We start from the raw sequence: 9,705 nt of genomic DNA on the forward strand, positions 1-9,705 counted from the left end.
CTGGAGGTTGGCAACCCTATGCAGGGTACAAGAGTGCAGCTTATTGCCATGGAGTAAAACCCTTTCAGCAATGCTCAGTAGTGGAAGTTGTGGAACTCACAAAGTGTCGCTTGATCTGCAGGTGGGGTGTTACAAGCATGACCCTATTTTCACCATGAAATGCTGGAAAGTCCACTCACTAGTGGCCATCTTGAGGAACATAATCTACACTCTACACCCTCCAGCTTGCAAGGAGGGAGGATGTGTAAAATAGGAGCTGTCAATTAAGTTTAAGGCACAAAGCCCCAGTTACTTTCTCAAACCTGAAAGCAGTGAGTTCATTTTTTTGGTTCACTTTTAGAATTTCTATTTGCTACTCTGGGGTTGTTAAAAAGTTCTTGCGCCAGAACAGGGAATCTAGCAGACCCCCCCCCCTCTTCAGACACTACCCATAGACACTGCTAAATTTTGTCTTGTGGCCCTACCCACATTTATTTAGCTTTTTTCCCTCTTTGGTGGAAGAAAACACGTATGGAATAATGTGTCATAAACATGCATGGATCCCATGTCACATGCTTGCAGGTATGGATCCCATGCTCAGTGAGTCATGTGTCTGGAAATGTTGAAGAAGAAGAGTTGGTTTTTATATGCCAACTTTCTCTACCACTTCAGGGAGACTCAAACGGGCTTACAATCACCTTCCCTTCCCCTCCCCATAGCAGACATCCTGTGAGGTAGGTGAGGCTGAGAGAGCTCTAACAGAGCGGTAACTTGTCCAAGGTCACCCAGTTGGTTTTGTGTGTAGGAGTGGGGAAACAAATCCAATTCACCAGATTAGCCTCCGCCACTCATGTGGAGGAGTGGGGAATCCAACCCGGTTCTCCAGATCAGACTCCGCCGCTCCAAACCACCGTTCTTGACCACTACACCACGCTGGCTCTTCCTTTGAACACTTCCCTAGACAGATTTTCGGTATTAAAAAAAAGTCTCTGAAAGTATTGGTTGTAGTTCTGTCCATTGTGAATTATTTATTTAAAATATTTATATTCAGCGCTCATAATTCACTTAATTCCAAAAGTGATAGTAATGCAACATTTGCATAAGATTGAACAATGATAGTTAATCTCAGATCTTGATTTTATCAGTCATCGAAATTCATTTACAATCGAAAAGAAAAACCCACAACCATGAGAAATCACTTTTCAAAAAACACTGCCCACAAAAATTTTTCTTGATTGGCCTTTGCTTGTGGCTTATTTTATTTAGCACAGGCAACAGGAACAGTCCAGACACATTTTGGTGTAAGTTTCTCCAAGGAACACAAAGGTGGGCTTACAGCTCCGTGCGGAAGGTCAGGCCGCTGCCCCCCAGTTCCCGGGCACAGACTTCATCCAGCCGTTCGCTTTGAGCCACTGTGAAATGTTCCTTCCAGTCTCCTACGGTGCCTGCAGGAGAGGGAAAAACGAATCGAAATAAAAACGAATAATCCGGTTTCCTCCTTTTCTGGTCTGAAACTTTTGACATTCAGTGAACTTCATTCTGAATCCATCTCTCTGCCCCTTCCTTGCACTTCTGCCCTGCAAAGTGGAATAGGGGTGGCCTTCAGGTGGTGGCTGGAGAGCTCCTGCTATTATAACAGATCTCCAGCTGACAGAGATCAGTTCACCTTGAGAAAATGGCTGCTTTGGCAATTGGACTCTATGGCATTGAAGTCCCTCCCCTCCCCAAACCCTGCCCTCCATAGGCTCCACCCCAAAAACCTCCCGCCAGTGGCAAAGAGGGACCTTCTACTTTGTTTGCCCATAGCCACTCAGAATTATGTGCCAAAGCCACCTTATAGATCAGGTGTCATCAGGGCATTCCCACACACCTGACTCTCACTACTGCTTCGTTGAGGGATGAAGCCCCAGCCCCACCTCCCTTGACAATGTTCGGAGTCCAAAATTACTATTTACGTTTCTAAAGCTTACAGCTTACTTTTGTTGCTTCGGAAACACGAACAAAAATGAAGCCACTTGACATTTCTGAACCAAAATCCAGTGATTCCTACACAGGACATTCTTCTGAGACCAGAAGCCAGCCTGCAACACCCACCTTTTCTCATGAAAGGTGACACAGCTTGGTCCAGAATGGAAGAAGGTAAGCTGCTGTAATTAGCCATCGGGTTAGTTTTCATGCTCTCAAACGCCGTGTGCTGCACAATCCGTTTCAGAACTGCTTCTGTGAGCTCTATACCGAGGAATTGGGCTACTTTCTGGATTTCCCGGGCTGGGTCCTAGGAGACAAGACCGATGAGGGGAAAGTTAGGCTGCCATTAAACGGCTGTTAGAACTCAATGCAGGAAAGTAATTCCTTAGGTCTTTTTTAGCAGCAGAGCTCATCAGAAGGTAAAATAACTACCTTAAAGTTAGAGTTGCCAACTTCCAGGTACTAGGTGGACATCTCCTGCTATTACAACTGATCTCCAGCTGATAGAGATCAGTCCACCTAGAGAAAACGGCCGCTTTGGCAATTGGACTCTTTGGCATTGAAGTCCCTCCCCCTAACCCCGCCCTCCTCAGGCTCCACCCCAAAATCTTCAGGTATTTCCCAACCTGGAGCTGGCAACCTACTCAAAGAGGTGTGTGTGTGTGACAGAGAGAAGGAGTTTCTCACCTCCTTTATATCTTCATAAAAGAGGTACAGAATTGGGTGCCGGTCCTTGGCTTCCCACCAACCAAGGACGTGGTCAAACCAAGACCCACGGATAACTGCAGACACAAAAAGGTGGACAGCTGTAGAATTCGCATTTACCCACTTCATTCATAACCAGTTGAAATCTCTAACTTTTTGCAGGGTTGCAAAGAAAATAATGAACAGTTCTGCAGATTGATTTCATTTTCCTTTCACATTCTGCTAACCAACACCAACCAGTTCCTGTAAGGTAAACCTTATACTAATATTATAGATAGATGCTGCGCCTGGGGCAACTCTCCCCCCCGACCAAACACTTCCTGTTTTCCAGCTCCAGTTTCTTCACTCACGCTTCCCAACAAGGAAATCTTCTAGAAACTGGTCCCAGTTTCCCGGCTCTGGCAGCATCTGGTTCATGCGGTGGAAGTGATAAAAGGACACTGCATTGTCCTTGGCATTCCTTGCCACATAAATGATCTGTGGAAATACAAACGAAATAAGAGGGAGCACAGAAGTCCTACCACCTGCCCCCTCACCTTAGGGTTGCCAGGTCCCACTTCGCCACCTGTGGGAGGTTTTTGGGGCGAAGCCTGTAGAGGGTGGGGTTTGGGGGGGAGGGACTTCAACGCCATAAAGTCCAATTGCCAAAGCATTTTCTCCATGTGAACTGATCTCTATCGGCTGGGGATCAGTTGTAATAGCAGGAGATCTCCAGCTAGTACCTGGAGGTTGGCAACCCTACCTCTCCTTTCCCTCCTGGACTGCAAGATTCACTTCCCTCATTGTTCTCACAAATGATTAATTGTGAGGAGGGGGCGTGGCTCAGTGGTAGAGCCTCTTCTTGGCATGCAGAAGGCCCCAGGTTCAATCCCCGGCATCTCCAGTTCAAGGGACTAGGCAAGTAGGTGATGTGAAAGACCTCCACCTGAGACCCTGGAGAGCCGCTGCTGGTCTGAGTAGACAATACTGACTTTGATGGACCGAGGGTTTGATTCAGTATAAGGCAGCATCATGTGTTCATGTGTCTAAGAACAAAGGTGTTAGTCTGTCTGTTTGGAAGTCCTGGCCAGGATTATGATTACTAGTCTGCAGAGGCAGTCCCAGGCAGATTATATCACATTTGCCAAAGCATAACTCCAAGGTTGAGGCCAAATTAAGCCCTATAATCTACATATGCTCAGCTTTTGTTAGGACTGCAGGTGTTCTACCCTTGAGCTCAGAAAATCAGAAGAGGTCCCAGAGATTAATCCTATTCTATCCCGCCCCACCGCCAGCACCCTCATCCCAGTTGTCCTGACCTTGCAATTCTGTTCCCAGAAGGAAGGGGGCAAGAGCTGAACCGAGAGGTGAGTTTTGATTGTGCGCGGAGAAGGCATCTCCTCTGCGATTTCCAGGCCTGAAACACCAGCAGGCAAGACACAGCCTCATGCAGAGAAACCTTAACCCACAACCTGACACCCGTTCCCTGAAACAGCACCGCCTATTCACCTGAAATCATGGATTTTGGAAGGATCATATCTATGAAGGGCATACGCTTGTGTGTTGGGGCCCGAGCGCACCTCTGCGGGTTCCCTCCATGTTGGAGCATGTCCACAATTTCCTGGATCCAGGTGGTCCCTGGCGGAGGTTAAGGGAAGAGACATGAAGACCCTGTCATTCAACCCGTGGCCTTCAGTCTCTTCAGCTCCATAGCCCACCACCTTTTGCTTTGCCAAGACCTTGGGTTTCACATCTGGTTCTTCTACCTGCTTTGGGATAAGTGCAGATCAGAAGATCGTCTGGCCGAGCTGCAAAGCCTTGCAAGAGACTCCAGTTCTCTGCTATATTGCTGGCCAAAGGGACTCCCTCAACCTCCACTAGTTTTGTACGCTTGATAAGATCAGAGTCCAAAGCTTTCTGCCCCGATTTGAGATCCATCACCTACAAAAGAGAGACTATGAATAATTAGAGTATTCTGCCCTCCCTCCACAGCCTGGTGCCAATGCCACCTGAGGGTACTAGTATAAAAAGCATGCCCACTTACTGATTTTATTGCCCTCTCAGGCCGTCAGAGGGGTATCCTGTGCCAGGGAACTGCAGTTTCTTCCACAAATGCCGTCACTTTCTTCAAGCTATACACCCGCAGAAAAGAATTCGGTGGCCTGGGAGATAGTCTGCACTTTGCTCCCTCGTAGTATTTTAACAAAGGCTGGTCCCTGCTTAGCTCTGGAAAACAAACATTTGTGAGCTGGAATGGCCCACCGAGACTTGCATCCATTCCCACCTCTGCCACAGACCCCTTGTGTGGCCAAACCATACCTGAAGCTGGAAGGGTTCCTTGACTTTGCTTCCAAGACCCTCCCCTTTTTAAACAGCAGGGACCCAGGATCCGGATTCAGATTGAGATAGTGGCCAGGGAGGATTGAGTGTGTGTGTGTGTTAAGGCTTCCTATCTGTGCTTAGGGTTTCCAACCTCCAGGTACTAGCTGGAGATCTCCTGCTATTACAACTGATCTCCAGGCAATAGCAGTTCGCCTGGAGAAAATAGCTGTTTTGGCAATTGGACTCTGTGGCATTGAAGTCCCTCCCCTCCCCAAACCCCGTCCCTCCTCAGGCTCCATCATGTTCCCAACATCACAGGAGCAGGCTAGATAGCTGCCAATGTTGATCCCTGAAGAAGACAAGGTCAAAACGGGTTTATCCGGATCCCTGTAGTGTTGCCGGTTGGTGTCACCCGCTGCTGTGCTTGTCCGAAGGGCTTTTGGCCGGTTCGTTCGACTGGCTGCTTGCATCCAGAGCTTTGCTCGATTGCTTTGCTTCATGAGCTGATTGACCTGGTTGGGCTTTCAGGTCCTCAGTACTTACTCAGGATGCAGCACATGAGATGAACTATTTAAGATATGAACTCTACTCTACATAACTGAATGACCTTAAGATCAAGCACTTATGAATTAAAGGTCCAACTTGAGCAAAAAAACTTTCTCTTTGTATAATATTAGTAACTTGTGTATTTAGAATAATAAGAATCACAATAATTGTATTGTTGTGTTTTATATGTCTGCACATGTGATTATAGGTGATTTCACACCTGTCTGTTGATTGTTAATTACACGCAATTTCTTCTATTGGCTTTGTATTATTGCTGCTTAATTTTCTCAACACACTCTGTAGCAAGCTAACGTTTTTGTGTTGCACAACCTCCAGGTAGTGGCAGGAGATCTCCTGCTATTACAACTGATCTCCAGCCAACAGCTCCTGGAGACAATGGCCGCTTTGGCAATTGGACTCTATAGCATTGAAGTCCCTCCTCTCTCCAAACCCCACCCTCCTCAGGCTCCGCCCCCAAAACCTCCAGGTTTTTCCCAACCCAGAGCAGGCAACATTACTCTGATGTCATGTGACTTGCTGTCACATGCTTGCAGGCGGTGAATCCCATTCTCAATATGTCCCGGGTCTGGAAAAATTGAAAGTCACTTACCTAGATAGAGGTTTGGAATTTTAAAAAAGGCTCTGACAATATTGATTGGGATTCTGTCTCATTGTGAGTTATTTATTTAAAACATTTATATCCTGCACTCTTAATTCACCAAATTCCAAAAGTGATAGTAATGCAATATTTGCATAGGATTTAACAATGATAGTTACATAACAATGCATAGGATAGGATAGGATTGCATAGGTTTAACAATGATACAGCTAGATTTTGTCAGTCATTGAAATCCATTTACAAACGACAAGAAAAACTCACAACTATGAGAAATGACATTTGAAAAAATATCTGTACACAAAATTTAGCTTGATTGGTCATCGCTTGGGGCTTATTTTATTTAGCACGAGCAACAGGAACAGTCCAGCCACATTTTGGTGTAAGTTTCGCCAAGGAACACAAAGGTGGGCTTACAGCTCCATGCGGAAGGTCAGGCCGCTGCCCCCCAGTTCCCGGGCACAGACTTCATCTAGCCGTTCGCTTTGAGCCACTGTGAAATGTTCCTTCCAGTCTCCTACGGTGCCTGCAGGTGAGGGAAAAACCAATCCAAAAAGAAATGAACAATTTGCTTTCCTCTTTTCCTCATCTCTTAGTGGGTCTGAAACTTTTGACATTCAGTGGACTTCATTCTAAATCCATTTCTCTGCCACTTCCTGCCACTTCTGCCCCGCAAATGCCCAAGCATTTCAAAGGATTATGGGGCATTCTGGGACTAACCCTCCGTTCATGTGAAGCAGTGAACCAAAAGTCCAGCGATTCCCAGAAAGGACATTTCTGCCCTCGCGGAACTGAGACCAGAAGACGGCCTGCGGCACCCACCTTTTCTCAAGAAAGGCGACACTGTTTGGTCCAGAATTAAAGAGGGGATGGTGCTGTAATTTGCCATCGGGTTGGTTTTCATGCTCTCAAACGCCGTGTGCTGCACAATCCGTTTCAGAACTGGTTCTGTGACTTCTATACCAAGGAATTGGGCTACTTTCTGGATTTCCCGGGCTGGGTCCTAGGAGGAGACAAGACCGATGGGGAAGGTTAGGCTGCCATTAAGAGAGAGAGAAGAGAAAGAGAGGAGTTGGTTTTTTATATGCTGACATTCTCTACCACTTAAGGAAAAATCAAACTGGCTTACAATCCCCTTCCCTTCCCCTCCCCACAACAGACACCTTGTGAGGTAGGTGGGGCTGAGAGACTGTGACTAGCCCAAGGTCACCCAGCTTCATGTGGAGGAGTGGGGAAACAAATCCAGTTCGCCAGATTAGCCTCTGCCACCCATGTGGAGGAGTGGCGAATCAAACCCGGCTCTCCAGATCAGAGTCCACCGCTCCAAACCACCGCTCTTAACCACTACACCACGCTGGCTCTCAACCACTACACCGCACTGGTTCTCAAGCAATTGTTTCTTGCTCAATGGAGGAACTGCTGCGAGAAGGTCACTGCAGTGAGGTATTTCTAACAGCAGAGCTTGTCGGTAAGTAAAACGACTGCCTACAGAGGTGTGTGTGTGTGTGAGACAGGGAGAGGGAGTTTCTCACCTCCTTCATATCTTCATAATGGAGGTACAGAATTGGGTGCCGGTCCTTGGCTTCCCACCAACCACGGACATGGTCAAACCAAGAGCCCCACATAACTGCAGACACAAGGTGAAGAGTGAGAGACTTGTTGGATTCCCATTTGCCTACTTCATTCACTACCAGTCGAAGTCCATAGCTTTTTGGGTTCCTGGGTAAAACCTATCTGCAATTAAGAACCATCCAGTAGCAACCCAGTTATGGCAACCCCAGCTTCCCTCCCAGAAAACCATATACCCCTACTATATCTAGAGGTGGCACTCGGGGTGGGGGAGACTGGCCCTCCTGTTTTCCAGCTCCAGCCTCTCCACTCACCCTTCCCAACAAGGAAATCTTCTAGAAATTGGTCCCAGTTTCCTGGCTCCGGCATTCCCTGGTTCATGCGGTGGAAGTGGAAATAGGACACTGCATTGTCCTTGGCGTTCCTAGCCACATAAATGACCTGCGGAAATGCAGTGAGAAACAAGAGAGACTTAGCACCTGTCCCCCCACCTTCCTCCATGTTCTCACTATGAACAAAGGAGTTAATCATTCAGTTTGGAAATCTGTTCCGGGATTATATTACTCTCGAAGTCTGCAAAGGCAGTCCCAGACAGAGTATTTCGCATTTATTAGAGCATAACTCCAAGGCTGAGACCAGGGCCAAATTAAGCCCTGTACTCTACATATGCTCAGAGGCATTCGTAGCTTTTGTTAAGACTGCAGCTGTTATACCCTTGAGCCCTGATAATCAGAAGAGGTCCCAGAGATTAATCCGATTCAGTCCCGCACCAGCACCTTCATCCCAGTTGTCCTGACCTTGCAATTCTGTTCCCAGAAGGAAGGAGGCAAGAGCTGAACCGAGAGGTGAGTTTTGATTGTGCGCGGAGAAGGCGTCTCCTCTGCATCTTCCAGGCCTGAAACACCAGCAGGCAAGACACAGCCTCACGCTGAGAAACCGTTACCCACAACCTGACACCCGTTCCCTGAAACTGCACCCCCTACTCACCTGAAGTCAAGGGTTTGGGAAGGAACAAATCTATGAAGGGCATTCGCTTGTGTGTTGGGGCCCGAGCGCACTTCTGTGGGTCCCCTCCATGTCGGAGCATGTCCACAATTTCCTGGATCCAGGTGGTCCCTGTTGGAGGTGAGGGGAAGAGACATGAAGACCCTGTAATTCAACCCCTGGCCTTCGGTTTCTTCAGCTCTGTAGCCCACCACCTTTTGCTTTGCCAGGCCCTCAGGTTTCATGTCTAGCTCCGCTACCTGCTTTGGGATAAGTGCAGATCAGAAGATCGTCTGGCCGGGCTGCAAAGGCCTGCAAGAGACTCCAGTTCTCTTCTGTTTCCTTGGCGAAAGGGACTCCCTCAACCTCCACTAGTTCTGAACGCTTGATAAAGGACAAAACCTCCTGCTCCGATTTGAGATCCATCGCCTGAAGGGCCTACAAAAGAGATAATATGAATAATGAGAGTATTCTGCCCTCCTCAAGTTCTACCACCAAAATCTCCAGGTATTTCCCAACCCACAGCTGGCAACCCTAATAGCAATATACCCTGTTGAGCTCCCTCTCCAACCTAAACCCTGCCCTCCCCAGACCCCACCCCACTGTCGCGGGTCAATGCGTTTCAGTGCCTATGCTCTTAGAATCAACCCCTTCCTGAGAAGCACTATGTCATTCAGTTAGACACCTAATAAGCAGGACTCAACTGCTTTCTTACTGGAGAAAGCTTTTTACTGAATTGCCACAATAAAATAAATGTGTAAATGTATGTACAGTATTAACACAATGAAGTATATATGCATGTAGATGGTTACAAAGTCTTAAAATGTTACAAAAGTTCAGATGAGTCTTAAACATGTTCATGTATGCAAGCAATCTTAAACAATCTCTATACCTCTATATGAGTGTTTCAACCCTTAAAACAGTAATAATATTTCATTCAGAAAATATAACAGTTACAGAAATCTTGCAAAAATTGTTATTTCAGTAAATAAGATCTGATTTAGTTAAAAGTATCTTAATTCAAAATATCTAGAATA

General features: G+C 46.9%; 2 protein-coding genes across 2 annotated transcripts; both read right to left on the reverse strand.

The window, feature by feature from the left end:
- Positions 1-1,230: 1,230 nt before the first annotated feature.
- Positions 1,231-4,569, reverse strand: LOC130490023 (sulfotransferase 1C2-like). Its single transcript, XM_056863816.1, has 7 exons — positions 4,398-4,569; positions 4,141-4,269; positions 3,951-4,048; positions 3,003-3,129; positions 2,635-2,729; positions 2,074-2,254; positions 1,231-1,424 (listed from the first exon to the last, which is right to left on the reverse strand). Exons 1-7 carry the CDS (start codon positions 4,567-4,569, stop codon positions 1,312-1,314), a joined length of 915 nt encoding a protein of 304 aa, XP_056719794.1. The 3' UTR covers positions 1,231-1,311.
- A 1,924-nt stretch (positions 4,570-6,493) lies between these two features.
- Positions 6,494-9,097, reverse strand: LOC130490025 (sulfotransferase 1C2-like). The gene is made up of 7 exons (XM_056863818.1): positions 8,929-9,097; positions 8,672-8,800; positions 8,482-8,579; positions 7,999-8,125; positions 7,648-7,742; positions 6,938-7,118; positions 6,494-6,641 (listed from the first exon to the last, which is right to left on the reverse strand). The coding sequence occupies exons 1-7, from the start codon at positions 9,092-9,094 to the stop codon at positions 6,529-6,531; spliced, it is 909 nt and encodes a 302-aa protein (XP_056719796.1). The 5' UTR covers positions 9,095-9,097; the 3' UTR covers positions 6,494-6,528.
- Positions 9,098-9,705: the final 608 nt, after the last annotated feature.

This window comes from Euleptes europaea, chromosome 18, assembly GCF_029931775.1.
Source record: "Euleptes europaea isolate rEulEur1 chromosome 18, rEulEur1.hap1, whole genome shotgun sequence".
Taxonomy (NCBI): Eukaryota; Metazoa; Chordata; class Lepidosauria; order Squamata; family Sphaerodactylidae; genus Euleptes; species Euleptes europaea.

Coding starts and splice junctions, on each gene's coding strand:
- LOC130490023 (XM_056863816.1), bottom strand. CDS start 4,569: ATGGATCTCAAATCGGGGCAGAAAGCTTTGGACTCTGATCTTATCAAG. Junction 4,049..4,140: donor TCCAAAATCCATGATTTCAG/GTGAATAGGCGG, acceptor CTGGTGTTTCAG/GCCTGGAAATCGCAGAGGAG. Junction 3,130..3,950: donor TCTGGGAACAGAATTGCAAG/GTCAGGACAACT, acceptor GTATTTCCACAG/ATCATTTATGTGGCAAGGAA.
- LOC130490025 (XM_056863818.1), bottom strand. CDS start 9,094: ATGGATCTCAAATCGGAGCAGGAGGTTTTGTCCTTTATCAAGCGTTCA. Junction 8,580..8,671: donor TCCCAAACCCTTGACTTCAG/GTGAGTAGGGGG, acceptor CTGGTGTTTCAG/GCCTGGAAGATGCAGAGGAG. Junction 6,642..6,937: donor GTCGCCTTTCTTGAGAAAAG/GTGGGTGCCGCA, acceptor CCTCACCTGCAG/GCACCGTAGGAGACTGGAAG.